Source organism: Podarcis raffonei, chromosome 14 (assembly GCF_027172205.1).
Source record: "Podarcis raffonei isolate rPodRaf1 chromosome 14, rPodRaf1.pri, whole genome shotgun sequence".
Taxonomy (NCBI): domain Eukaryota; kingdom Metazoa; phylum Chordata; class Lepidosauria; order Squamata; family Lacertidae; genus Podarcis; species Podarcis raffonei.
In genome coordinates this window covers 2803534-2830654 of record NC_070615.1, presented here as the reverse complement: position 1 = coordinate 2830654, position 27121 = coordinate 2803534, and the positions used below count along the sequence as shown (strand labels likewise).

Sequence of the window (27121 nt, the reverse complement as noted above, 5' to 3'; positions counted from 1 at the left end):
GGAACGAATTAAGTACTTAACCTGAGGTACCACTGTAGCTATCATCATCCTTTAAAATATGATACCTCTTTTTGGACTTCTGGGCATAAATACGTATTTATTTCAGGAATTATAATCTGCTGCTCTTCTCAAATGAGGTCTCAAAGCAGAGGAACAACAGGGGGAGTGCAGAAGCCCCCCCCCCCATATTTCTAAGGCACAGAGGCTCTCTTCTCATGTGAACCAATGGTGGGTTCTGTGTGGGGCTGGAGAATGCGGCATTTTCCCAGGTGGCCACCTTCAGACTTTACTTTGATGCATGGGAGAAGAAATCCCCTGGTATTCAAAACCAAAAACATGTACATCCAAAGAAAAATACCAACTGAATCAGCCCCCCAGTCCTAATGGCAGGAGAGCCTCCAAAACGCCCCAGAGCCTTGTACCAACCTATCCTTCAGTTCTTATTTCTTGATATAACCTTGCCCATAACCTCTAGCACCCTCAGTCAACCAAAGATCTCCTCTATTAAATATCTCTCCTCACTGCTCCTTGCTGAATATTTCATAAAATTGTAGAACAGTAGCATTGGTCACCTGGACCAACCTGCTGCAATGCAGGAATCACGCAGCACGTAGGTAAGCTCTCTCCCACAGGAGGCAGCGATGGCCACCAACTTGGGTGGCTTTAAAAGAGGACTGGACTGGAGGAGGCGATCAATGGCTGCTAGCCAGGGTGGCTTCTCTGCCTTCACATTGGAAGCAGCAATGCTTCTGAATACCATTTGGTGGAAACTGCAGGAAGGGAGAGGGCTCTTGTGCTCGGATCCTGCTTGGGGGTTTCCCATTGAAGCATCTGGTTGGCCACTGTGAGAACAGGATGCTGGACTAGATGGGCCATTAACCTGATCCAGCAGGTTCTTCTTACCTTCCTATACAACGGGTCTACTCAGGAATAAGCAGCCCCTGGTTGCCCTTCACTGCCGGCAGCTGTGCTCAGGGTGCGGTTTTGGAGGCCAGAGGTTAAAAGGCCTCTCTTTTGGAGTTGAATGCTTAGAGGTTACACATCAAACCTGACTCTGCTTGAGGAGTTTCTAAATTTGCTGCTCCTTCATGACCAACCAAATTTATTTTATCACTAAGACAAAATAAATTTCCAAAGCCTAGTCTGAGAAGCAGGCAGGGGTGTTTTGTTCAAAAAAAGCTGTCCTTTCCATTTAATTTGTGAATTTAAGAAGTCTTGAAAACAAAAGAGCTAAGAAAGGGGGAGAAGGGAGAAGAGAAAAATCTACAACACACCAAAAAACTGAGGAAATTTCTCTTGCGCTTTTAATTCTTTGATGACAGCAGGACATCCAGCTATGAGGAGGGGGGCAGGATTTTGTGGTTTGCATGAAACCCATAAAAAGCAAAATATATGTGAGGAAACCAGCACAACCGGATATTATTAAATCATTTGTACTAGATAACACTTTCTCTGAAGTAATAGCAATCCTGGGAGGTGACGTCAACCTTAATATGAGAGGCATCTCCCTGAAAGACAGCCACCCCACAAGCCCATGAAGCAACCTTCCTCTGAGGGAAACCCCAAACAACTAGAGACTCCTACAAACTGCTAAAAAGGCCACGAGACGGGCACCACGGCACAATGTCCAGACCGGATAGCATTCTGCTCATGCAAGATCTGATCCTCCAGGGCAACATTAAAGTCACAAACCAGGCCCCAGTAGGAGCTACCCTTAGAATGGGAGAGGAAACACAAACCACCCCATCCTTCAGTCCCATCCTAACCACAAATCAATCAATCAATCAATCAATCAATCAGAGAGAGCCTCATGAAAACCCTCCAGAACTATTTCAAATAAAATGATATAGACAATATAACAACCCCCCCTCCTTTGGGACACAATGAAGGTGGTTAGCAGAGGAGCCTGCATAAAAGAGAAAGCATCTCTTAAACAACAAACCTAAAAGATTAGCAAAATAGAACAAAAACCACAGCCCTCTCATCACAATACAAATGAACAGGTGCTAAAAGACTCCTTAAACTTATAGAACAAAAGAGACGGGACCTTGACTCACTAGACATCAACAAAACAATGATAAACATCCTGTACTCAAAGCCCTGCTTCCATGTGTATGGAGGGAAAAACTCCAGACTATTAGCAAACAGGTGTTGTAAAAAAATCACTCAAAACAAGAATACCAAAAAAGATGGCAACATAACATTCTCTATACGATTTGAGAAAAGACAATGCACATTTTTTGTGAACCATGAAAATCTTTAATAAAAATTATTATTTTAAAAAATGCTCTTTGCCAAAACACGCTCCGCACGTGTGCAAGCAGGAGATGGGAGAATGGCCTTGCGAAGGGTGGGGGCTGAGAAAGAGAGACTTTTCTCCTCCTTGCTTAATGCAAGAACCTGGGATTCAGCGAGTGGCAGAAATTTCATGGCTCATTTATGGAAGTGCCCCTTCCAGCTTAGACTGGGAAACCCAGCCAGAAATAATAATAATAATACTGCTTCTGTTTTGGATTTTTTTACAGATAAGCAGTATGTAAATTTTGATAAAGAAGTAAAATATTTGGACTGCCACTTCTGCTTCATTGACTATGCAAAAGCCTTTGACTGTGTCGACCACAGCAAACTGTGGCAAGTTCTTAAAGAAATGGGAGTGCCTGATCACCTCCTCTGTCTCCTGAGAAATCTCTATGTGGGACAAGAAGCTACAGTTAGAACTGGATATGGAACAACTGATTGGTTCAAAATTGGGAAAGGAGTACGACAAGGCTGCATATTGTTTCCCTGCTTATTTAACTTATATGCAGAATTCATCATGCGAAAGGTTGGGCTGGATGAATCCCAAGCCGGAATTAAGATCGCCGGAAGAAATATCAACAACCTCAGATATGCAGATGACACAACCTTGATGGCAGAAAGTGAGGAGGAATTAAAGAACCTTTTATTGAGGGTGAAAGAGGAGAGCGCAAAATATGGTCTGAAGCTCAACATCAAAAAAAGGAAGATCATGGCCACTGGTCCCATCACCTCCTGGCAAATAGAAGGGGAAGAAATGGAGGCAGTGAGAGATTTTACTTTCTTGGGTCCATGATCACTGCAGATGGTGTCAGAAGCCACGAAATTAAAAGACGCCTGCTTCTTGGGAGAAAAGCAATGACAAACCTAGACAGCATCTTAAAACGGAGAGACATCACCTTACCAACAAAGGTTCGTATAGTAAAAGTTATGGTTTTCCCAGTAGTGATGTATGGAAGCAAGAGCTGGACCATAAAGAAGGCTGATCGCCGAAGAATTGATGCTTTTGAATTATGGTGCTGGAGGAGACTCTTGAGAGTCCCATGGACAGCAAGAAGAACAAACCTATCCATTCTGAAGGAAATCAGCCCTGAGTGCTCACTGGAAGGACAGATTCTGAAGCTGAGGCTCCAAGACTTTGGCCACCTCATGAGAAGAGAAGACTCCCTGGAAAAGACCCTGAGGTTGGGAAAGATGGAGGGCACAAGGAGAAGGGGACGACAGAGGACGAGATGGTTGGACAGTGTTCTCGAAGCGACCAACATGAGGGAGGCAGTGGAAGACAGGAGTGCCTGGCGTGCTCTGGTCCAGGGGGTCACGAAGAGTTGGACACGACTAAACGACTAAACAACAACATTCTTTTGGCCAGGCTAAAGAGGTGGGGAAAAGATGAGGGCTTCTAGAAAATGCACAGCACTTCCCATCTTTCATCAGCTTGGTGAAGCAACTCCCTTCTTACAACAGCTCAACAGGCTACCAGTTTGTTTCTGGGCACAAGTCAAAGTGCTGGTTATGACCTATAATGCCCCTATATTTTATGGATAGCATTTTATAAATATTTATTTCTATATCCCTTTTTAAAGCCTTATATAGTTTAGGTCTAGGATACGTGAAGGACCATATTCTCCCATATGAACCTGCCTGGGCTGTGAGATCTTCAGGGGAGGCCTTTCTCCTAGTCCTGTCACCCTCACAGGCATGTTGGGTGGTGTAATGGTTATATGGGGTTGCTCGTGCGTAAGTTGCCGCCACTCCTGGCTAGGTAGCCTGGTTAAAACTTTCCTGGCTGGACAGCCCTTCACTTTGTGGCTGTTCAGTCGCTAGCAGAATCCGTCAGTGGGCGTTTCTTGAACTTCTTCCAGCAAAGAAGTTCTTTGACGCCAAGTCTACGCCTACTTTCCCTGCGCGGAAGTCTTCTGCGCAGGGTGGGTGTGGGTAGTGGAGGACCTGTGCTCTCCCCGCTGGTCTCCAGCGAAGAGTCCTGGAGCCCTCTCTCCGATTCCCCCCTCCGCCCCCCTTTATCCCTGGTGTTACACTGATTTCCTTCCCCAGCTGATGAGTCCCCTCTCTCCCTGCTTGGCCCTTCTCCGGCATCGCTTGGGAGACCTGCCTCCACTTCTGGCTCCGATGTCAGTTCCCTGACATCCACCTCCCCCCCAGGACCCCCTCCACCCCCGGCCCGACCTTTTGACCCAACTTCGTCCCTTTCCTCGGCCGACGATGCGGGGAATCCCCGGAAGGAGCTGTCGCCATCCCCTGAGGATTCAAACTCCGCTTCCCACCCGCTCCGATCTCTTCCCGCGGGGTGGCCCTCCCAGTCCGATTCCTCTTCCTCTGACGCCTCTCCTCCCTCCTCTTCGGAGGCAGGAAAACCCACAAAATCCTCTTCATCATCTGTGGTTCCAAATTGTTCCTCCCAGAATCTCGCTAGTGGTTTAGGTTTATCTGGGAACAGGCTGTGGAACTCCTCCACAAGATACCCATCATTGATAGCCTCCGCTGGAACCCACGTGTTTTCTGACTCGGGTTCTCCCTCCCAAGCTACCAAGTACTCCACCTGGCGCCCTCGCCACCTGGAATCGAGTATTTCCGTGGCTTGGTTGTGGTGTTCCCTCTCCTCTACTTGCGGGTGTGTGGTGACTTCTCCCTCGCGCCCCTGGAATTCCTGCCCCTCCCTGTACGGTGAGAGTAGGGACCTATGGAACACCGGGTGTATTTTCATGCTGTCAGGCAACTTGAGCTTGAATGCCACGGGGTTCACCTGCTGTGTTACCTCAAAAGGTCCCAGCCGCCTTGGCCGCAACTTCTTACACCCTCCCTTAAATGGTAACCCTTGGGTTGATAACCACACCCGGTCTCCCACCCGTATGGTCTCCCCTTCCCGACGGTGCTTGTCTGCCTCCCTCTTGTAAATTTCCTTGGCCCGTTCCAAGTTCATCAGAAGTTGCTGGTGCAAGGCCTCCATTTCTTCCACAAACTGCTCTGCCGCAGGTACGCTCCCCCCTTCCTCCCCCCTCCCCGGGAAGGCCCTGGGGTGACACCCATAATTGGCCATGAACGGGCTCATTCCCGTGGACACATGTTCAGCGTTATTGTATGCAAATTGGGCCAGCGCTAGTTTCTTTACCCAATCGTTCTGTCTCTCACTGACGTAACAGCGTAGGTATTGCTGGAGTATACTGTTCGCTCTTTCTGCTTGCCCGTTGGTTTCCGGGTGTCTCGCCGTCGAGAACCCCACCTCGACCTGCAGCAAGCCCATGAGCTTCCTCCAGAACCGGGAAGTAAATTGTTTCCCGCGATCCGAGATGACCCTCGAGGGAGCCCCATGCAGCCTGAAGATGTGATCTACAAACAACCTGGCTGTTTTCTCTGCCGTTACCGCATGCGAGCAAGCTATGAAATGGCACATTTTTGTTAGCAGATCGACTACTACCATGACTGCTGTCTTCCCCCTTGACTTGGGCAAATCTGTCATAAAATCTATGGATACCACCTCCCAGGGTTTTCCCGGCGTGGGTAAGGGTTCCAGTAACCCTGCGGGTGCAGCCCTCTCCCCCTTTGCCCTCTGGCAGCGGTCGCACCCCCGTACATATTCCCGTACATCTTCCCTTACCCTTGGCCACCAGAACTGCCTGGTGACAAGCAACATGGTTTTCTGTTGACCAAAATGCCCCGCTGTTGGGTTGTCGTGGAGTTGTTTGAGTACCCTTCCCCTCAAGGTCTCCCCCGGTACGTACAGCGCTCCCTTGTAGTACAGTACCCCTTCCTTTTCCTCAAACCCTCCCTGGTTTTCCCTTCCGTTCCGGAGCTCCCTGATTTTTGTTTGAGCGAATTCGTCATTTCTAGTAAGCCCGGCTAGTTCTCGTTTCCCAACCAACACTCCCCCACACACCCATCGGTTCTCGGGGAACACGTGTCTGACTTCCGGCGGTCCCTCTCCTTCCATGTACTCCGGCTTCCGGAAGAGAGCATCTGCTCTTACGTTCTCCTCTCCCGGCACGTACCGGATCTCGAAGAAAAACTTGGAGAACTCCTGTGCCCATCGAATCTGTCTCTGGTTGAGTACTCGCGCAGTCCTCCAGTATTCCAAGTTCTTGTGATCCGTACACACCTGGATCTTGTGCTGCGCCCCTATTAGCAGATGTCTCCATCGTCGAAATGCTGCATAAATTGCAAGCAGTTCGCGGTCATACACCGTGTAGTTTTGCTCCGACTTGCTCAGCTTCCTCGAGAAAAAGGCGCACGGCCTCCAGCTCTGCTGGGGCCCCGGCTGCAACAGTACCGCTCCGATGGCCCGGTCTGACGCGTCGGTCTCCAGCCTCATTGGCTTCTGCAGATCCACGTGCAGGAGCTGCTCTTCCAAAGCGAACGCCTTCTTCAGCCTCTCGAAGGATTGCTGGGCACTTTCTGTCCAGACAAACTTCTTTTTGCTACTGAGACAATCTGTGATGGGCGCTGTCAAGTGGGCGAAGTTCCTGATGAACTTCCGGTAGAAGTTGCTGAACCCTAAGAACCTCTGCACGTCCTTCCAGGTTTTGGGGGCCTTCCATTCCAGCACCGCCTGCACCTTGCTGGGGTCCATAGCTAGGCCCTTGTCTGACAACTTGTACCCCAGAAACTCGACTTCTCTGGCGTGAAATTGGCATTTTTCCAGCTTGACCCACAACTGGTGCTTCTGCAGTCTCTTTAGCACTTCTCTGACGTCTTTGACATGTTGCTTCTCATTGTCCGAATAGATTAAGACGTCGTCCAAAAAGGCTACGCAGTTCTTGTACAGCAGGGACCCCAACACGTGGTGCATGAAAGCTTGAAAACAGGCGGAGCCCGACTGTAATCCAAATGGCATAACTAAGTACTCAAAGGCCCCCAGGGGGGTGAACATGGTGGTTTTCCATTCGCCCCCCTCCCTCATTCTAATCAAATTGTACGCTCCCCCGAGGTCCAGATTGGTAAAAAATTTCCCCTGCCTCACCCGTGTTAAAATGTCGTCAATCCTGGGCATTGGGAAGGTCACGGGTTCTGATACAAGGTTCAAGGCCCTGAAATCTACGACTAATCTAGGCTGATTAGTATCCTTTTTGTCCACAAAGAACACCGGACTGTCCCCCACCGCCTTTGATTCTCTTATGAAACCTCTTTTCAGGTTCTTGTCAATAAATTCCCGCAACTCCTGCATTTCCCGGTCAGACATGGCATACAGTTTACCCACCGGCAGCTGAGCCCCTGGGAGTAAGTTGATTTGGCAGTCAAAGGGCCTATGGGGGGGGTAGTCTATCCGCCTCCTTCTCGCTGAAGACCTCCTGCAGGTCATCATATTGTGGTGGCACCTCCCCTTTTGGCTCCACAGCCATCCCAGCCACCCTGGCCACGGTCATCCTTGGGTTCCCCCCCCCCCTAGACAGTGTTCCAAGCAGTGAGCTGACCCAAAGGTGACCGTCCACTGATGCCATGCCACTACTGGATCATGTAGTGCCAGCCAGCTCATCCCTAATATTATTGGGGGTCCTGCCAGTGTGGCTACGTGAAAGGCAATGGTCTCCGTGTGCCTGGAAACCCTCATTCTCATTGGTGGGGTCTGGTGCGTCACTTCCCCTCCCAGAAGTTCTCTGCCATCGATGGTGGTCACATGCAAGGGGAAATCTAGGGGCAGCAGGTGGAGTTGGTGCTCTAGAGCGAAGTCCTTGCTGAAGAAATTGCAGGGGCTGCCTGAATCCAGCAGCCCCTTCACCTTGACTGGGTGCCCATTCGAGAGTTCTAGCACCACTTCTATGGCTATAGCTGCCTTGGGGGGGGGGTCTGGCTGGGGCACTTCTATTGGTTGCTGGCCTGGCTGCTGTGCCCGCTGACTGGCAGCCAAGCGTTGGCGTTTCCCTGCCCCTGCCCCTTTTCCCCCTCCTCCTCACAGCCAGCGGCTCCCACCATCCCTTGCCATGCCTTTCTTTGAGGGCAGACCCTGGCAAAATGTCCTGGCCGTTGGCAGAGGAAACACTTCTTGGTGGTTTTCCAATCCTTTCCCTCCTTCTTGTGACCTTCACTGGAGTTTGAAACCTCTCTCTCTCGCGCGCCATCTATTTCCATTGGCTCAGCCGGCTGGGAAGGCTGCCTCGGCATTTCAGGAATGCGGTAGTCATGGCAACGTTCCCCTCTCCCTTCGCGCTTCTCCTGAGCCCGCGCTTCCTGTCGTACTCCAATCGCAAGCACAGCCTTGGTCAGCTGATCCATCGACTGTGGGCAGGGCGCGCGGGAAAGCTCGTCCTTCACCGTTGGGGACAACCCCTCCTCAAACAACATTTGAATGGGCTCAGAGTCCAGATCCCACCCGAGCCGGTGGATCAGCATCGCAAAATGCGACCAGTAGTCTCTAACTGACTGGCTCCCCTGCTTGCACCCCATCAATTCCCGGCGAGTCACATTTTGCTCCACTTCACTGCAATACATTGCATCCATCGCGCCAAAAAAATTGCTAAGGTCCTTCAAGGCAGCATTTTGCGTTGCCATTAGGGGCCTGATCCATTCCCGGGCCCCATCCTGTAGATGCCCGACAATATAGGCTACCCTTTCCCCATCATCAGCAAAGTCATTATGCTGCAGTTCCAAAGTGTACTCTATTTCCGTTCGGAACGCGTTATAGTCCTGGGGCTTCCCCCCAAACTTGTGTACCAGACCCGGTACCTTCCTTGCGACGGGGGTGGGTCTGACCTGTGCATCCTGGGTCCGCCTTTCGTCTAGCCGTGCCGTCAGCAGAGCCACATGCTGTTCTAAATCTCAGTTCCTCTCCACCAGATTTTGCACTCCAGCTGCTGGCTCCGTGGCACCTGCTCCTCCGGTTTGGCTCATGGTGCTGCCTGCCTGTCGCTGTGCACAAGCAACGTCAGGGACTGACGGATTGCTGTAATGGTTATATGGGGTTGCTCGTGCATAAGTTGCCGCCACTCCTGGCTAGGTAGCCTGGTTAAACCTTTCCTGGCTGGACAGCCCTTCACTTCGTGGCTGTTCAGTCGCTAGCAGAATCCGTCAGTGGGCGTTTCTTGAACTTCTTCCAGCAAAGAAGTTCTTTGACGCCAAGTCTACGCCTACTTTCCCTGCGCGGAAGTCTTCTGCACAGGGTGGGTGTGGGTAGTGGAGGACCTGTGCTCTCCCCGCTGGTCTCCAGCGAAGAGTCCTGGAGCCCTCTCTCCGATTCCCCCCTCCGCCCCCCTTTATCCCTGGTGTTACGCTGATTTCCTTCCCCAGCTGATGAGTCCCCTCTCTCCCTGCTTGGCCCTTCTCTGGCATCGCTTGGGAGACCTGCCTCCACTTCTGGCTCCGATGTCAGTTCCCTGACAGGTGGGGACTCAGGAGAGAGCCTTCTCAGTGGTTGCTCCCAGACTCTGGAACTCCTTTCGCGAAGAAGCTTGACTAGCGTACTCCTTGTTGCCTTTCCTTTTTTTTTAAATAATATTTATTGAAGTTTCAAATAATTACAAAAATAGGAAAAAAAGATAATAAAACAAAAAGTACAAAATACTGAAAAATAAAAACAATTAAAAACAAATCAATCCTCCCATTACTCATATTTCATTGGCTTATTTCCCTGACCTCCTCACACCTCCCTTTTTTGTATTCTAGGTCAATTATCCATTTCAGCAAATCCTTTCCCTCTTTTCAAATTATTGTCCTGTAAATTTATCTTGAAACTAATATAATTTTACTTTCCCTCCTTTCACGAATTAACAGTCTATTTTTCCTAAGTCTTTATAGCATATCTGCTACAGTCACATAGATTCATTTCAACATCCTTCTAACATTCATTAATTTTACAATGTTTCTGCAAATAGTCTTTGAATTTCTTCCAATCTTCTTCCACCGACTCTTCTCCCTGGTCTCGGATTCTGCCAGTCATTTCCGCCAGTTCCATGTAGTCCATCACCTTCATCTGCCATTCTTCCCGGGTGGGTAGATCTTGTGTCTTCCAATACTTTGCGATGAGTATTCTTGCTGCTGTTGTAGCATACATAAAGAAAGTTCTATCCTTCTTTAGCACCAATTGGCCGACCATGCCCAGGAGAAAGGCCTCTGGTTTCTTCAGAAAGGTATATTTAAATACCTTTTTCACTTCGTTATATATCATCTCCCAGAAAGCCTTAATCCTTGGGCATGTCCACCAAAGGTGAAAGAATGTACCTTCAGTCTCTTTACATTTCCAACATTTATTATCGGGCAAATGATAAATTTTCGCAAGCTTGACTGGTGTCATGTACCACCTGTATATCATTTTCATTATATTCTCTCTTAAGGCATTACATGCCGTGAACTTCATACCTGTGGTCCATAACTGTTCCCAGTCAGCCATCATAATGTTGTGTCCAATATCTTGTGCCCATTTAATCATAGCAGATTTCACCATTTCATCCTGAGAATTCCATTTCAACAGCACGTTATACATTCTTGACAAGTTCTTAATTTTGGGATCTAACAGTTCTGTTTCCAATTTTGATTTTTCCACCTGGAAGCCAATTTTTTTGTCCAAGTTATATGCCTCCATTATCTGATAATAGTGAAGCCAATCTCGCACTCTATTTTTTAATTTTTCAAAACTCTGCAATTTTAATCTGTCTCCCTCTTGTTCCAAGATTTCCCAATATTTTGGCCATTTGGCCTCCATATTGAGCTTTTTCTGAGCCTTCGCTTCCATTGGTGACACCCACCTTGGGGTTTTATTTTCAAGCAAGTCCTTATATCTTATCCAAACATTGAACAGTGCTTTTCTGACAATATGGTTTTTAAACGCTTTATGTGCTTTGACCTTATCATACCACAGATATGCATGCCACCCAAAAACATTGTTAAAACCTTCTAAATCCAGCACGTCACTGCCTTTCCACTGGCAGGTGAAGACTGCTTTATTCCAGGGGGCTTCGGGGAACTAACTGCTTTAAGGAAAGCGCTTTAAATTTAACAGTGCCATGATGTTTTTACTACCTTATTTTAGTAAATTTGTTTTTACACTGTTTTAAATCTATTTTAGCTTAATTACTTTTCAAGCATTGTCTTGTATATGTTTTTAGCTTTCTCTGTTTTATTCAAAAAATTAATTTATGATTATGATGCCTAGAGATCCAGTTCTTGTAGAAAGGTGGGATATAAGAAAATATCATCATCTTGATAAGGCTACTTGATATGTTTACCCTCTGAAGAATTTGGTATCAAGCAAGCTAGGTCTAATATAGGTGTCACCCAACTCACACATGTTCTCCTTGCATGTGACCATGTATACACGTGGTGCCAGGAAATAATTTGCTTCAAACTTGGAAATGGTTGGATAGAGCTGGAGAGTCCCATGACTCATGAGAAGACACTCTCCTGAGCCCAAAGAGGACATCAGTGAGGGCGGAGGAAGCCCCAAAGAGGCTGGCGATGCAGCAGGGCTTTGCTTATACTGCTCAGCCTCCCCGCCTAACAGCTGATGTGACAAGTGGCGCAGCAGCAGCCGGCCCCAGAGCTTCAACTGTAGTTAGTTTGGTCTGGATTGGAGAGAGAGTGGGAGAGAGCTGGAGAGCAGGGAGAAATAGGCATTTAGAGGCTTTTTAGAAGCCTCTAAAAAGTGGGCTCCCCACTTTATGCAATTTCAAGTATGCATGGGGGCCTCGAACGTAATCCTGATCTAAGTGGGGGGATGCTTGTATTATAATTGCTGTAGTCACATACAGGAATATGTGTTCATAAAGTAACAACAACAACAACAATTTATTATTTATACCCTGCCCATCTGGCTGGGTTTCCCCAGCCACTCTGGGTGGTTCCCAACAGAATTAAAAGCACAATAAAACATCAAACATTAAAAACATCCCTAAACAGGGCTGCCTTCAGATGTCTTATAAAAGTTAGATCTTTGATTATTTCCTTGACATCTGATGGGAGGGCCACTACCAAGCAGGTCCTCTGCCTGGTTCCCTGTAACCTCACTTCTCACAGTGAGAGAACCGCCAGAAGGCCCTTGGAGCTGGACCTCAGTGTCCAGGATGAACGATGGGGGTGGAGATGCTCCTTCAGGTACACTGGGCCGAGGATGCTTAGGGCTTTAAAGGTCAACACCAATACTTTGAATTGTGCTCGGAAACATACTGGGAGCTAATGTAGGCCTTTCAGGACCGGTGTTATATTGTCTTGGTGGCCACTCCTAGTCACCAGTCTAGTTGATGCAGTCTGGATTAGTTGTAGTTTCTGGGTCAGTTTCAAAGGTAGCCCCACGTAGAGCACATTGCAGTAGTCCAAGCAGGAGATAATCAGAGCATGCGCCACTCTGGTGAGACAGTCCGCTGGCAGGTAGGGTCTCAGCCTGCTTACCAGATGGAGCTGGTAGACAGCTGCCCTGGACACAGAATCGACCTGTGCCTCCATGGACAGCTGTGAGTCCAAAATGGCTCCCAGGCTGCGCTTCTAGTCCTTCAGGGGCACAGTTACCCCATTCAGGACCAGGGAGTCCCCCACCTTGCCCACCCCCTGTCCCTCAAAAACAGTACTTCTGTCTTGTCAGGATCCAACCTCGATCTGTTAGCCATCCTCCAACCGGCTCCAGATACTCACACAGGACCTTCACTCGTTCCGATTAAAAAGAGAGGTAGAGCTGGGTATCATCCGCATACTGATGAACACCCAGTCCAAACCCCCTGATGATCTCTCCCAGCGGCTTTGTGTAGATGTTAAAAAGGATGGGGGAGAGGAGGGAACCCTAAGGCACCCCACAAGTGAGAGCCCAGGGGTCTGAACACTCATCCCCCACCACCACTTTCTGAACACGGCCCAGGAGGAAGGAGTGGAACCACTGTATGACAGTGCCCCCAGCTCCCAGCCCCTCTAGACGGTCCAGAAGGATGTTATGGTTGATGGTGTCAAAAGCTGCTGGGAGATCCAGCAGAACTAGGAAACAGTTTACACCCTTGTCCCTAGCCTGCCCAAGATCACTGACCAGCTCGACCAAGGCAGTTTCAGTCCCGTGATGAGGCCTGAATCCCGACTGGAAGGGATCCAAATGGTCCGCTTCTTCCAGGCGTGCCTGGAGTTGTTCAGCAACCACTCGTTCAATCACCTTGCCCAAGAATGGAAGATTTGAGACTGGGTGATAGTTGGCCATCATGGCCGCATCTAAAGATGGTTTTTTAAGAAGCGGTTTGATAGCCGCTTCTATCAGCAGGTCTGGGAAAGCTCCCTCACAGAGGGAAGCATTCACCACCCTACAGAGTCTACCACCCAGACCTTCCTGGCTTACTTTTATTAGCCAGGATGGGCAAGGATCAAGGAGACAGGTGGTTGATTTCACTCGTCCAAGCAACCTGGTCACATCCTCGGAGGTAAAAGATTGGAATTGATCCCACGCAACCTGACTAGACAAGACTCTAGCACTCCTCTGCCCTGACTCTGTTCCCACGGTGGAGTCTATCTCTTTCCAAAGCTGAGCCCCTTAATCTGCATAAAACTTTGAAAAATCATTGCAGGAGATCCTTACCAGGCCCCGATGGAAAGGTGGTTCCATTAAACTGTGAACCACCTGAAAGAGTGTCCTGCTGCTGTTTTCTGCAGATGCAATAGAGGTGGTGAAGAAGGTCCTCTTCACCATTGCTATTGCCACTTGGTAGCCTTGACGCTGAGCTCTAACCCATGTCTGTTCCAATTAAGAGTGAGTTTTCCACCACCTGTCCTCTAGCCATCTCAGCGATTGTTTCATCACCCTCTGCTCCAGTGAAAACCACGGGGCAATCGGAGAGCGCACTTCGGAGCCAGACAGTTGATAGCCCTGGTTAACTCCGCATTCCAGCGGGCCACCAGGGAAATCAGCTGAAAGACCATCAACATGGGATAAAACCTCCCCTACCACTCTCTGGAAACCATTTGGATCCATTAAGTGGCGGGGCGGACCATCCGAATCGGTCCCACCTCCCTGCAGAGGGGAAGGGTCACAGAGAAGTTGCACCAGGAAGTGATCTGACCATGGCACTTCTTTTGTTTCACTTTTACTTAGTGTCAGATCACCCACATCCGTAGAGGTGAACACCAGGTCTAAGGCATGTCCACGACTATGAGTTGGGCCAAACTTATTCAGGGACAGCCCCATGGAAGCCATGCATTCCACAAAGTCCCGGCCCCTTTGTAAGGTTGTGTCAGCATGGATGTTAAAATCATCTGCCACGACCTGAAGCAGCTCAGGTAGGGAATCCTTGGTGCAGTGGGGAGGTCAGTACACCAAAGGGAAATCTTGTACTGCCCCTATTGCCCAACTTTCAGAATATGCACTCAGAGAACTGGGTGTTCCCAATAGGATGCCTGGTGCAAGCTAATGACTTCCTAAAAATCACTGCACCCCCCTCCCCGCCCACATGACCTGGGTTGCTGTGCGTAAGAGAAGCCTGGTGGACAAGCAGCAGCAAGAACAGGCCCATCTGCTTCATCCAACCAAGTCTCTGTTACACATGCCAGTCTAGGAACAGGAAAAACCATTGCCATTTATCTTTTGAATCCTTTTAAGAACAGCTGCATGAACAAGAGTAACAAAATCGTCCAACTGAAATGCAAAATGTGGAGAAAAGTATTAGGTAGCCCTTCTATCTCTCAGTTTGGATTACTAGATCTTAAAAAGCTGCATTCACACTACCAGATTGTCTTAAATAAACACAGACCTGATTGCCCTGAGTGAATGCTGTGCATCTTAATGGGTAGCACAATCTCCATTTGTGGAGTGACTTCAAGTCTCCAGGAGAACAAATATGCTTGTTGGCATACAAAGCAAGCAGACAGATGCAAGAGAGGAAATGCTGTAAGGGGGTCCTCTTTTAATTAAAATTATAAATAGAGGGAAATGGAAAAGGGATAACCAGATTTTATAGTGCAAAGCAACTAATATTTCCTAGGGTTTAATATCCCTGATTTCCCATTTGCAACTATAAGAAGGCATTAATTGTGTTTTGGGTTGCCATTGTTGAGTCAGAATCAATAAAACTGCCCTCCAAAGCTAATTTTTACCACTCTATGTTCAGAAAAGAAGCCCGTAACACAATTGTCTTGATTTATTTTGCAATTTCATCAGCATTATTTCCTCTTCAGAGTTTCCCCCGCTGGATTGCACTTCCGACGGCTTCATCCTACCAATTTATACATCTCATTAAATTTAAAGACCAAGCAGACCCCTGATTAAACTGCAATCATGTTTGCAACATCTCTTTAAGCATCTGCATGTTTTCACCCACGGCTGAGTGTCTCATTTGCCACTGGAATGATAAATATGCAGCTTCCCTGGTCTCCCCTCCCCACAATAAGAAATTAAATTTGAAAACTGGACTACACAGAAATCTGAACTACCAAAAGCCTGCAGTCATAGCATACTGCAGAGTTCACATCCGTACATGAAATTCAGCTCTCACCCCCACCTGGAAACCAAGTCCTATGAAGAACACTTGGAAGAGTTGGGTGTATTAAGCGTGGAGAAGAGAAGGTCCAAGAGAGAGACGATAGCTCTCTTCAAATATCTGAAGGGTTGCTGCATACAAGTTGGAGCACAGTATTTCCCTTTTGCTCCAGAGGGCAACTAATGCATGGGAAATACAAGGGAGCAGATTTCACCTAAACACTTGACAAGACTTCAATAAAGAAAGAACCGCTTGACAGGGGAAGGAAAGCTGGATAGCCATCTTTCAAGGATGCTGTACTAGCGGACCCCAGCATTGCAGATCCTGCACTAGGTCAGCAGAAGCCAACATGGCCTCCAGCTGTTATTGGACTCCAGCTCCCATCAGACCCAGTGAGCATGGCCAATGGTCAGGGATGATGGGAGTTGTAGGCCACAATATCTGAAGGGTCATTGGATGCTCTAGGTTCTTTCAAGGTTCTTTCCAGTGCTATGATTCTCCATCCTTGTTGCCTGTCTGGGGTCACTGGCTATTCCTTGGTGTCCTTTCTCTATTATCAAGTTTTGGAATTTATTGGATCAGTTGTCTTAAAGTTTGCCTGATTTGCTTCAGTTCACATTCAAAGATGAACATACCTAATTTGCCCCTCTGAGAAATAATATGCAGATCAAAGCACAACCATCCTTCAAAATTCATACAAATTTCCCTACATTTTTGTGTGTCATTATGAGAGAGGAAAGACTGTGCAATTTTTGTATGCATCGGGTGGCTGCAGAATTGCACTGAATGAATAGAATCTCCTCAGTCCACCAACAGACATCCTTGCATGGATATTCTCCTTAGAAGCAACCCAGGTAGCTGTTATGAAAGGGCTGTGATGGCATGGTAATAGACCCTTGGGAGGAGCTCACCTTCAAGTTTTGACAATCACTCCCAATAAATGACCACCAAGCTTTGCAGTTTTATTTTAAAAATCTCCATTTCTTCCTGTAATTTTTATTTTATATATATTTTATTTTTCAAATCAGTATTTGTTTCAAAAGAAAATATAATGTGTTTTTTCATTACTCACCAGTTGACATCCTTCCAAGGAATTGACCAGCTGAGCATTCTGGCAGGAGAGGATGGAACCTGCCAAGTTGAGCATCACACAGACGGCCGACAAGAGCATGAAAAAGGTGATCTGGAGAAAAGAGATGGAGAGTGACCTGTTAGTTACACACAGAAAGACTTGGCAATCCAGAGATCCACAAACTTCCCTTGTTCATCTTCCTCCTTCCCAACAGGGCAAAAGGAGGGGGCCGCAATAACATATACTCTCCCCCCGTCCTCCGCCTTGTTAGGAGACCCCTGTTCCTCTCCCAGAGCTACAATTCTCAGAGTTTCCTGGTAAAAGAAACTGACTGTTAAACTACCCCAGGATTATAGCTCTGGGGGTGCGTCATTGGCATCTCCTAACAACTCTTACCAACCTTAATGAACTATGGTCCCCAGGATTCTTTGGGGAAGCCATGATTGTTTAAAGTGGTATCATAGCGCTTTGGATGCATGATGTGAATTTGGTGACAATGGCCAACCCCCCAGGTTCTCTGCAGCACTTGCTTAATATTCTACATTCATTTATTTACTGTAGATGCTGTATATGGGCTCATGTGCTTACTTTCATAAAGTGAGAAAGAGAGACATCTACTTGTACAATCACAGACATTTCTTGCAGTGCAATCTCCCTTTCATGCTGACAATGAGTAGATGAAAAATGTACTTCCTTTTGCCCAATGCCTCTGAAAACAGAGCAGAGCACTCCATCTGAAGACTTCCCAATCCCCAAGAAATAACTATTTCTAACAAACAGAAATATTGTTGAACTACTCCAAATTTGTCTCCAGGTGACAACTAAACAAATGTTACAAATTTACTGGTAGATCTTATGGAGGCCAGCTACTCTTAGGAAATGAGTTGGTTACAGCAGAAGCACACATTTCCAGGTTCCTGTCATCTAATTTTCGCAGCTGGCTGATCCATCAAGCATGCTTTGGGTCCTCACTATTTGCTTGACCTAATTCAGGCGCCATTCCTAAATGTCTTAATGTCTTGACCCTTCGTTCTAAGACCATAGCTGCAGAGCCCAAATGTGATTTCAGCACTGGACTTTTTTAGGATCAGGCAGCGTAAAAGTTTTAATTAATAATTAAATGCTATGTTTTCAGCTGTTTCCTCCACCCTACAAACAGTGCAGAGATTCTGTTTCAATCCTCCCGACCTTAAACAAACTATTCTGAAGAGCACAGAGTCCAGTCAACATGCTAAACAGACTGACATGTTTCAGTTGCCCTTGCAAATTGCAAATATGAAAATCTCTCCTGTTGTTCAAGAAACCTGTCTTTCTCACTGTCTTTGCTGCTCACTCCTTCTGACCTCCACTGCCAATATCCTTATGTCCCAATGCTTCCTTAGCAGCCTGATCTGCCGTCAGTCTCACTGGGAACAATTTCCACATGGGCAGGAATCTGCCAGAACTAACCTGAACGACCTATTAACTGAGATTCTGAATTCAAAAGCTGTATGTTGTTCACCAGTCAGAGAAGGCTAGAGGGTTACCGATATGATGGGCTCCCCTTGCACCAGCGTTTCTGCATTGGCAGGGGCATCTGAGGCCAGCCTTGAGGGCAGTTCCTCTTCCCAAGCCAAATTCTCAGCAGCATCCCCCAAAGATGAGGAGTCACAACACCTGGAACCCTTTCTTCTGTGTCTGCGAGGGCAGAAATAGCCAGGTTTTTTTTGGGGGGGGGGGGGTCCTGCACTGCTGACCTGACTTCCCAATGCTGTGTGCCACTGCCTCTACACCTTAGTCCAGTCATAGAACCATGAAACAGAACTATTCCACTGGCACAGCAGCACCATGAGATGCCTTGCAGGAGGTGAGACGATTTGTCTGCCAAGCCCAGTATTGACCGTGTTGATTGCCATCAGCTCTTTGGGGCCTCTGGCAGAAAGAAGATTTCGCCTCTCCTGTTCCCTGATCCTTTAACTGGAGAATCACGCTGGCCCCTTCTGCATGCAAGGCAAGTGTCCTGTCCCTGAGCTGTAGCCCCACCTTCTGAATGAGCACCCAGCACAACCCAGGTGCATAGATGGTCCTTCCTCCACCCACAGTCACTCTGCCATATTCACAGAAAGGAAAGTGGCTAATGGAAGGAAGGGGGCAAAAAGCCCCAGTGCTGTATTACTGTTCATCCACTACTTCAGTATGCAATTACTCTATTGTGTGAGAACAGGGAAGACACATTTTTCAGGTAGGAAGAGACGTTGCCCAAGGGCTGTAATATAGATGTACTTTACAGCACTGGAGAGAAACGCAACCTGACACAGTTTCCAAACATGCTCTCCAGCCTGCAGAAAAAAGAAAGGTACAGCACGAGAATTACAAACACCCAGAGCAAGCCTAAGCTCATCCATGCCTGAATGGCAATTTGGGTAAAAATGGCAAGATCAAATGCCGCTGCCACTCAGTTTCACCTTGTTCTGCTGGAAAGGGTTCTACTGTGTTGGTCATGGTGTAGTGAAGGGTGAGCTGAAGATGGACTTTTGCAATTCAGCTTCCCCAAACTGCTGGGGGAAATAGAAACACAGAATTGTAGGGTTGGAAGGGTCCCAAAGGGTCATCTAGTCCAAGCCCCTACAGTGCAGGAATGATGATTTAAAAATCCCTGAAAGATGGCCATTCAAGGTGGCCTAGGTAGGGGCCTACTTAGTATCTATTTAATGACTCTAGATGCTATTGAGACTCCGACTCTCATCATCCCTGATCATAAAAGTCCAACAACATCTGAAGGTGAGTGGCAGTGGTGCAACCTCACAATAGGAGATACAAAATAGGCAAGATCCAACGCAAGTTAAGGGCCTTTATTGGTTTAGCTCCAGTAGATGCCAGAGCTCTCAAGTTTGACAGCGGAAAGGACTCCCTTGGAAGGTGGTGGACTCTCCTTCCTTTGAGGTTTTTAAGCAGAGGTTGGATGGCCATCTGTCAGGGATGTTTTAGTTGAGATTCCTTCTTTGCAGGGGGTTGCTAGCAATTGCAAATATGGGAGAGTGCTGTTGCATTCATGTCTTGATTGTCTCAACACTATGAGACCAGGTTGCTGGACTAGATGGGCCACTGGCCTGACCCAGCAGGGAGCTTTTTGGATTCTTCTCTCTGGTGCCTTTCACCTGTAGCCACTAAAGTAGGAGAATAGCCAATTGGCATCCTCAGCTAAACTTTGAGTTGCTCCACTGATTGGAACTCCCTGGCCATAAACCCCTGATTTCATTATGGCTTTCCTTTGAAAGAAGCACCAATGCATCAGCTATCTGCCACTGTTCCATGTTTTACTTGAAACTTTGTTCAGGTGAAATGCAATCCAGTAAGGGAGGCCCTTCACTTGCTGGTTACTAATGCACAGTATACGCGCATCAGTCCAGACGCCGCCACATAAAAGGGAACGGTGATATAATCACATACTCCCATCAAAACCTCCATCAAGGCTGTGCATGCTGCTGTTTAATCAATGCATATGTGTGCTGATTATGCACAGCATGTATCCTGAAGCAATGATGTGATTGCATCAATATCCCCCTTTATGCAAGGGTCTGATTAAGTCTGTACATTGCAAACCTGTAAAAACAATAATGATGCAGGACTGAAAACTGCAGCAACCTGCCCATGTACCGCAATTAATGCAAGAATTTCTCTCTGGTAAATTAGAAGACAGGTGGAATGGGACATGGGGCAGCGCAAGCCCAAAGAACAATATTGAAATAGAGCTGGGGACGTCCACTCCTCCCTAGTAAATACAAAAGGGTTTCCCCCCCTATTTAATTCCTACCGTTTCTTTTTTCTCCCAAGTATCTGATCTTTCACTTTTATCGCTTGCTTCGCCAGTTGCTAAGTGACCCAGACAACAGCAATGTCAGTCCTGTAACTGCTTAGCATTCCCTGGGCTCACTTCACGCCTCTTATTATTTCTACTGTTGCTCAGGCTTATTGTTCTCTGCTGCAGCTCTCAAGATCTGTATGTGGGCTGGGGTATGATTTTTACAAAATTCTCTCTTTGCCTGCAGTCTACATATGCAGTTAACACAACCAGTCTCCTAGGCAGCTCTCTCAGTACTGCAGCTGTGTGTAACTGGAGCTTTCACCCTGTTTGTGGGGTTGTTGATTTTACCATCCAGGACAAAATGATTCATATTCTCAACACAAAATTAATTCTTGTGTGTCCTGATTACCAGTTAGCTTTCCTTTGTGTTACATATTCCATCATTCTCTAATTGCAGGCACAACTGAGCCATCTTCGGAACTTCCCCAACCAGTCCCCATTATTTCCACTGATGCCACAAAATGGCGGGTGGGATTTACAGTAGTTGTGATATCGCTTCCTTGTATCTTTGCATTGCCCAGGATTTGCCTGTGGTGATTCCTCTTTGTTTGCTTCTGTTGTGCTATTTGGTTTTGCTTTCTTCCCATTTTCCACTGTCTCACAAGACCAGGGTTATCTAAAATGACCAAATATCTTAGACATCACGTCTAATAAATATATGGGTTGCTCCACATGCTCTCCAAAGAAAAATAAAGAAAAATAAAGGGACTTGCAATTCTCTGTCCTGCAGCCAAATATAGTATTCACTCATTAAGACCCAACCATTTTATCTTCTGCAAGCCACTATCTTTTCAATCTTCAAATCCATATATTATAAGTTCATTTTCTCCTTCTCACAAAAAGTCCATAAGAAATTTCCAGTCCTTAATAAATCTCATAAATGACTTTTCTCTAATTAAATACGCTAACTTTGCCATCTCAGTCAAGTCCTATTGTTTTATCAGCCATTCTTCTATAGTGGGTAGGGCTGAATCTTTCCATCTTTGTGCATATAACAATCTCACCGCTGTGGTTATATATTGGAGTAATCTCCCCAAATACTTTTCCAGTTGTGTATTCATTAACCCTAAAATACAGAATTCTGGCTTCAATTGAATATTAACCTTTGAAATTTGCTGTATCAATGTACCGTATTTTTCGCTCTATAGGACGCACCGGACCATAGGAGGGGGAGAACGGGGGGGGGGATTCTCCCCCTCTCTGCTCAGCGCCCCTTCAGCGAAGCGGGAGGAGAAGCTGAAGGGGCGCTGCGCAGAGAGGGAAAACTGTGCAGTGCCTCTCCAGCGAAGCGAAGCCTGGAGAGCAAGAGGGATCAGTGCGCACCGACCCCCCTCGCTCTCCAGGCTTCAGGCGGCCATCTGCAAGCCTTCTGAGCGCAGCGAGAACTCCCACTGCTCTCCGAAGGCTTGCGGATAGCTGCCTGAAGCCCCCGGAGCGCAGCGGCAGTTTGCGCTGCGCTCCGGGTGCTTCAGGCTTCTCCTTTTTAGCCGCGGGGCTGGGGCGGGGGAAGCCCGAACTTCCCCCGACCCCAGAACAGGTCGGGGAGCGACAGTCCCTTCTCCCTCCTGGGGAAACGCCCGCAAGAGCCGCGCGAAGCTTGTGTGCGGCTCTTGGGGGCTTTTCCTGCCTGCCTCCCCCCTGCATTCACTCCATAGGACGAACAGACTTTTCCCCTTAGTTTTTAAGAGGGAAAAAGTACGTCCTATGGAGCGAAAAATATGGTATGTATCTGTATCCAACTTTTTTTTTTTAGCCACCAAACGTTATAAAATGTTCTTTTGTGTTTTGGCATTTCTACCAAACGTTTGAAACACCTTTATCCATTCTGAATAGTTTCTCAGGAGTTCAGTACCAATGATAAATCATTTTATAAAAGATCTATTTAAGTTAATAACACAATGTAAGTTTTAACCCTTAGTTCACTTATGTTCCCACTGTTCTGTCAATACATTATAACCAATTATTTTTGCCCATGCATTCTTTAACCTGCTTTTCGGTTTCAAATTTCAGTAAGTTTATACATTTTTGCAATAGCAAAATCATCATCTGGGAACAGCTGAATTTCAAAGCCTGTCTATTCTTGCTCTATACAAAAATTCTTTTTATCCAGCTTAAACCTCTCTAACCAATGAAGATTGTAACATTCCCTTATTAATTGCTTCTTTGTTTTTATTTCTGTGATCTCCTTGATGCAGTACTATTAATTCTCGGTACGTTATCCATTTCTCTTTGCCTGTCATCTCTTTTCTGCTAAAAGCTTGTTGTGGCGAAATCTATAAAGGGTGTGTTTTGGAACAACCAAGGTTTATATTTATTCCAAATTCTTAGCATGGCACTTCTAATAAACTGATTTTTAAAATCCACATTAACATTAACTTTATCGTAATACAAATATCCATGTCATCCAAACTTCAGGTCATGTCCTCCTTTTTCCAAAATCCTCTCATTTCTCAATGTCAACTGGGTGATGTATTGACACATTGCCTGAAACTGGTTTAAAGTTAAAAGTGCAAAAGCAATTTCAGAATTTCGGAGCAGGCAATGTATTGCAAATCCCCGCTCACCCCGACTGCAGCCAGCATCGTGCACTTTAATCAAGCCACCTGATGTTTGCCCACTCCCTCCTTCCACAGCCCAGCGATTGCCTCAGGAGCCCAAGATGTGAGTGGGGTCCGCCAGCCCCTCAGCTGGTTTCTCTGGCCGTGTGAGCACCGGCAAGTTGCCTCCTCCCTCACACTGATCACTGAGTGGAATGAAGTCTGAGCAGAACATGTTTGGATCGTGCCCCCATCATGGTTGCTCCCGGTAGCTGCCACCTGTATGGCAAGAGGCTATTGTTAGGGTGAGTCATGGCTAACAGATCTGAGGAGGCCGGTGGCCTCTGGGGCTCTGTGTGCGTGGTGCCATGCCGTGTGGTGCCCTGGCTGATGTGCTCTGCCCGAGGGTCAGCTCGGGGCAGCGGCGCACGCCCCTGCCAGGAACCGGCAGAAGCTGTGCATGGTGAAGCTGACTGTCTGTGTGGCCGGCAACTGCACCCTTCCTCCCTCTCTTCTTTCCTCCTTTCCAACATCATAATATATTGGCATATCGCAAGGTTTAACTGGAGATACATTATGATGTTGGAAAGTAGATATCACTCAGCCCTAATGTCAACAACTCCTTCATCCTCATTAAACAACAAGCTGCAAAATACATTTTTAGATTTGGTACACCCAACCCTCCCCTTTCCTTTGCATCTTGTAAAGTTTTATAGGTTTTCCCCTTGCTATAAAAACCTAGATAAATCTTTTCGCCATTGTTTGAACTGCAAGTCATTAGCTATAACACATATTGTTTGGAACAAAAACATTATTGGCATTATATTCATCTTTATTATAGAAATTCTACCCAGTAAAGACAGTTTTAATTTTTCCCATCTTAATATATCCTTTTAAATTGTCCATCCATGTCTTAACATTAATTGTATATCATTTCAAAGTAATTATATTTGTCATGGTGATGCCTATACTTTTTTCAATTTGGAATTCAGTTTTCTCCATCAGTCTTTTGTTTTTAATTATTAAGATTTTCGTTTTCTGATGATTAACCTTAAAACCTACTAACATGCCAAATTCATTTAATTTATTCATAAGACTCCACTCCCTGAAAAGGGATTTCCAGAAGTATCATCAGATCATCAGCAAAAGACAGTAATTTACAGTTTTCCCTTTTGATCTTTGTCCCCTTAATTCTCTCATCTTGCCTAATATTTCTAAGCAAGCCTTCCAAAACCAAAATGAAAGCAATGGGGACAATGGACACTCTTGCCTTGCTCCCTTCTGGATCGGAGTTTTGTTAAGCCACCGTGAGAAGAGGGTGCTTGATGAGATAACTTGATCCAGCAGAGCTCTTCTGCTCTTATGTCTTTATGGCATTTCCATGCACTCTGGTTTTCGTCATGGTGTTCCATTGCGCCAGTAGCGGTTTAGTCCTCCTGGCCACATGACCCGGAAAGCTGTCTGTGGACAAATGCTGGCTCCCTCAGCCTGAAAGCGAGATGAGCGCCACACCCCATAGTCATCTGGACTTAACCATCCAGGGGTCCTTTACCTTTATCTTTTTTATGCCTCTCTCATAACTTGTAAAGGAAAAAAGATCATTTTCCTTACAGGCAAAAACTGCAGCCCACCTTGTTATCAGTACCTTGATTAAAATTCAGTGTGGTTGTTGACAGTACAAGCAGATTAATATGTTTTGCAAATCAGATTTGGCTCAGAACCAACAAGTTGGCCAGCACTGTTTTTTGAAGCCATATAAACAGAACATTCCATCTATCTATATCTAGGGCATGTCAGGAACTAATGAAACAAAAGCCAGCACTGAGTGGAAATTAAAAATGGGCAAGCAATAATCCCCGTAGAAAGGAAATCAAAAGTGAGATGGATAGATGTGTTTCTCTAGCTTGTCTAAACATGCTCCCTAATACAACAGATAATTTAAAGGTCACAGAGCAAATAAGAGAATGCTCTGCAGAGACAAGCTTCTCACACCTCTCAAGAAAATAAAAATGGAGTCCTTTGTAAGGGGAGCAAACTATATTTCATGTGTTTTTCTCAGAGCCAAAGGAAACAAGTCTTTCTGCTTCTTGTTTTGCTCTCAGTTGGAAACAGCTTCACGCCTCTGCAGAGCTGAAAGGGTGACTCATGACTCTCTCTTGTGACTCTCTTCTAACCAATTGCCAGGGGTGGGGGGAGAGATTTGTCTAAAATCTTGCTCCATTGCCTTGTGAATGTCCCTCACCACCTGTCTGTAGTTTAAGCAGCAAGTCTAGTGCCTTTTGAAATTCTTCCTTTGTTCCCCGTGTTATATCATTTAAAAAAACATCTCCTTCTTACTGAAGCTCTGGTTTCAGTTCTCATTTATTTATTTGTTGCATTTTTAACACACATGCCCCCCTCTCTCTCCCTCCCTCCCTCCATCCCAGGAGCTAAGAGCTAAACAAACACGGCCCTTTAGCCCCATGTTCATCCTCACAACAGGTAAGGTAAGTTATCTGAAAGGAAGGGAGGGAAAATTTGGGACAGAATGGTTGAGGAAGCTCTCTTCTTAAAGAGAGAAATAGAAAGAAAGTTCTTGAGAAAAGGGGAGAGAAAAGTGCTTTAAGGGACAAAAAGTAGGAGTGGCAGGTGCACAGAACGTAAGGGAGCTAGATCTCTTGTTCTGGTCTTGGGGAAGCCCACAGAACAAGTCAGCACCAAGGAAAGCTCCTAGTCTCAGCACCACAGAGAGCTCCTAGTGAGCAACTTGTTTGAGCTTCTACCCTCTTGGAAGACTTGAAAGACTAACTAATTTATACAGACCAGCAGATAGTTGATAGTGAATAACGTAATATCAGAAAAATTTATAATTACAAAAGGGATAAGACAGGGTTGTCCCCTGTCACCGTTATTGTTTATTTTGGTGTTACAGACCCTGGCGAGGAACATAAGATCTGATGAAGAAATAAAAGGTATAACAGTTGGGTGCAAAGCATACAAACCGAGAGCATTTGCAGATGACCTTGTAATAACAGTAGAAAACCTGTTGGTGAGTATACCAAGGGTATTAGATAAAATACCTGAGTTTGAACAGGCAGAAGGATTCAAGTTAAATAAAAACAAAATGAAAGTATTGGTGAAAAATATGACAGAACAAAATTAAAATGAACTACAACTAGCAACACAACTGACAATTGGAAAAAAAGTGAAGTACTTGGGGGTTTGGTTGACAGCTAAGAACATAAATATCTTTAAGGATAACTATGTAGCAACCTGGAAAGAAGAAGAAGAAGAAGAAGAAGAAGAAGAAGAAGAAGAAGAAGAAGTGGAGGAGGAGGAATTTATTATTTATACCCTGCCCATCTGGCTGGGTTTCCTATTTATCACTCTGGGGGAAGAATTCCAGTTATGAAAATGAATGTATTGCCAATAATGTTATTTTTATTTCAAACAATACCCATAGTCAGTGGAGCTAAATTTTGAGTTTGAAAAATATTTATTGGAAAACAATGTGAAGTTACTTTCCAAAATGTGTAAGTTGTTGCTACAGTGGCATACTAAAGATGAAGAAATTAAATCAGTAATGATACAATGGGCACAAGATATTGGGCACAGTATCCAATTTTCATCTTGGGAAAAGTTATGGAGGGAGGATTTAAAATTTACAGTGTGCTGTACGTTGAAGGAGAACTATATGAAAATGATGTGTCGGTGGTATTTAACACCTATAAAACTAGCAAAGATATACAGAACTGCTTCAAATGTTTCTTGGAAATGTAAGGAGAAGGAAGGCACATTCTACCACATGTGGTGGACGTGCAAGATAACAAAGGCATTCTGGGAAAAGATTTCTAATGAGTTGAAAAAAATGTTTAAAATAACGTTTGTGGAAAAAACAGAGGCTTTTTTATTAGGTCTTTTAGGTGCAGAGATACCAAAGGAGCAGAAACAATTATGTATGCAACGACACCAAGAGATGGAAAGAAAATAAAGTTCCAACCAGAGATGAATAGCT

General features: G+C 46.1%; 1 protein-coding gene across 2 annotated transcripts in view; it reads right to left on the bottom strand.

The window, feature by feature from the left end:
- ENTREP2 (endosomal transmembrane epsin interactor 2) overlaps positions 1 to 27121 on the bottom strand; it is a 192297-nt gene that overhangs the window by 37603 nt on the left and 127573 nt on the right. For both annotated transcript variants that reach the window (XM_053364495.1, XM_053364496.1), the window contains one exon: positions 16747 to 16857. In XM_053364495.1, the coding sequence (XP_053220470.1) occupies positions 16747 to 16857 (111 nt within the window). The remainder of the gene's footprint in view (positions 1 to 16746; positions 16858 to 27121) is intronic.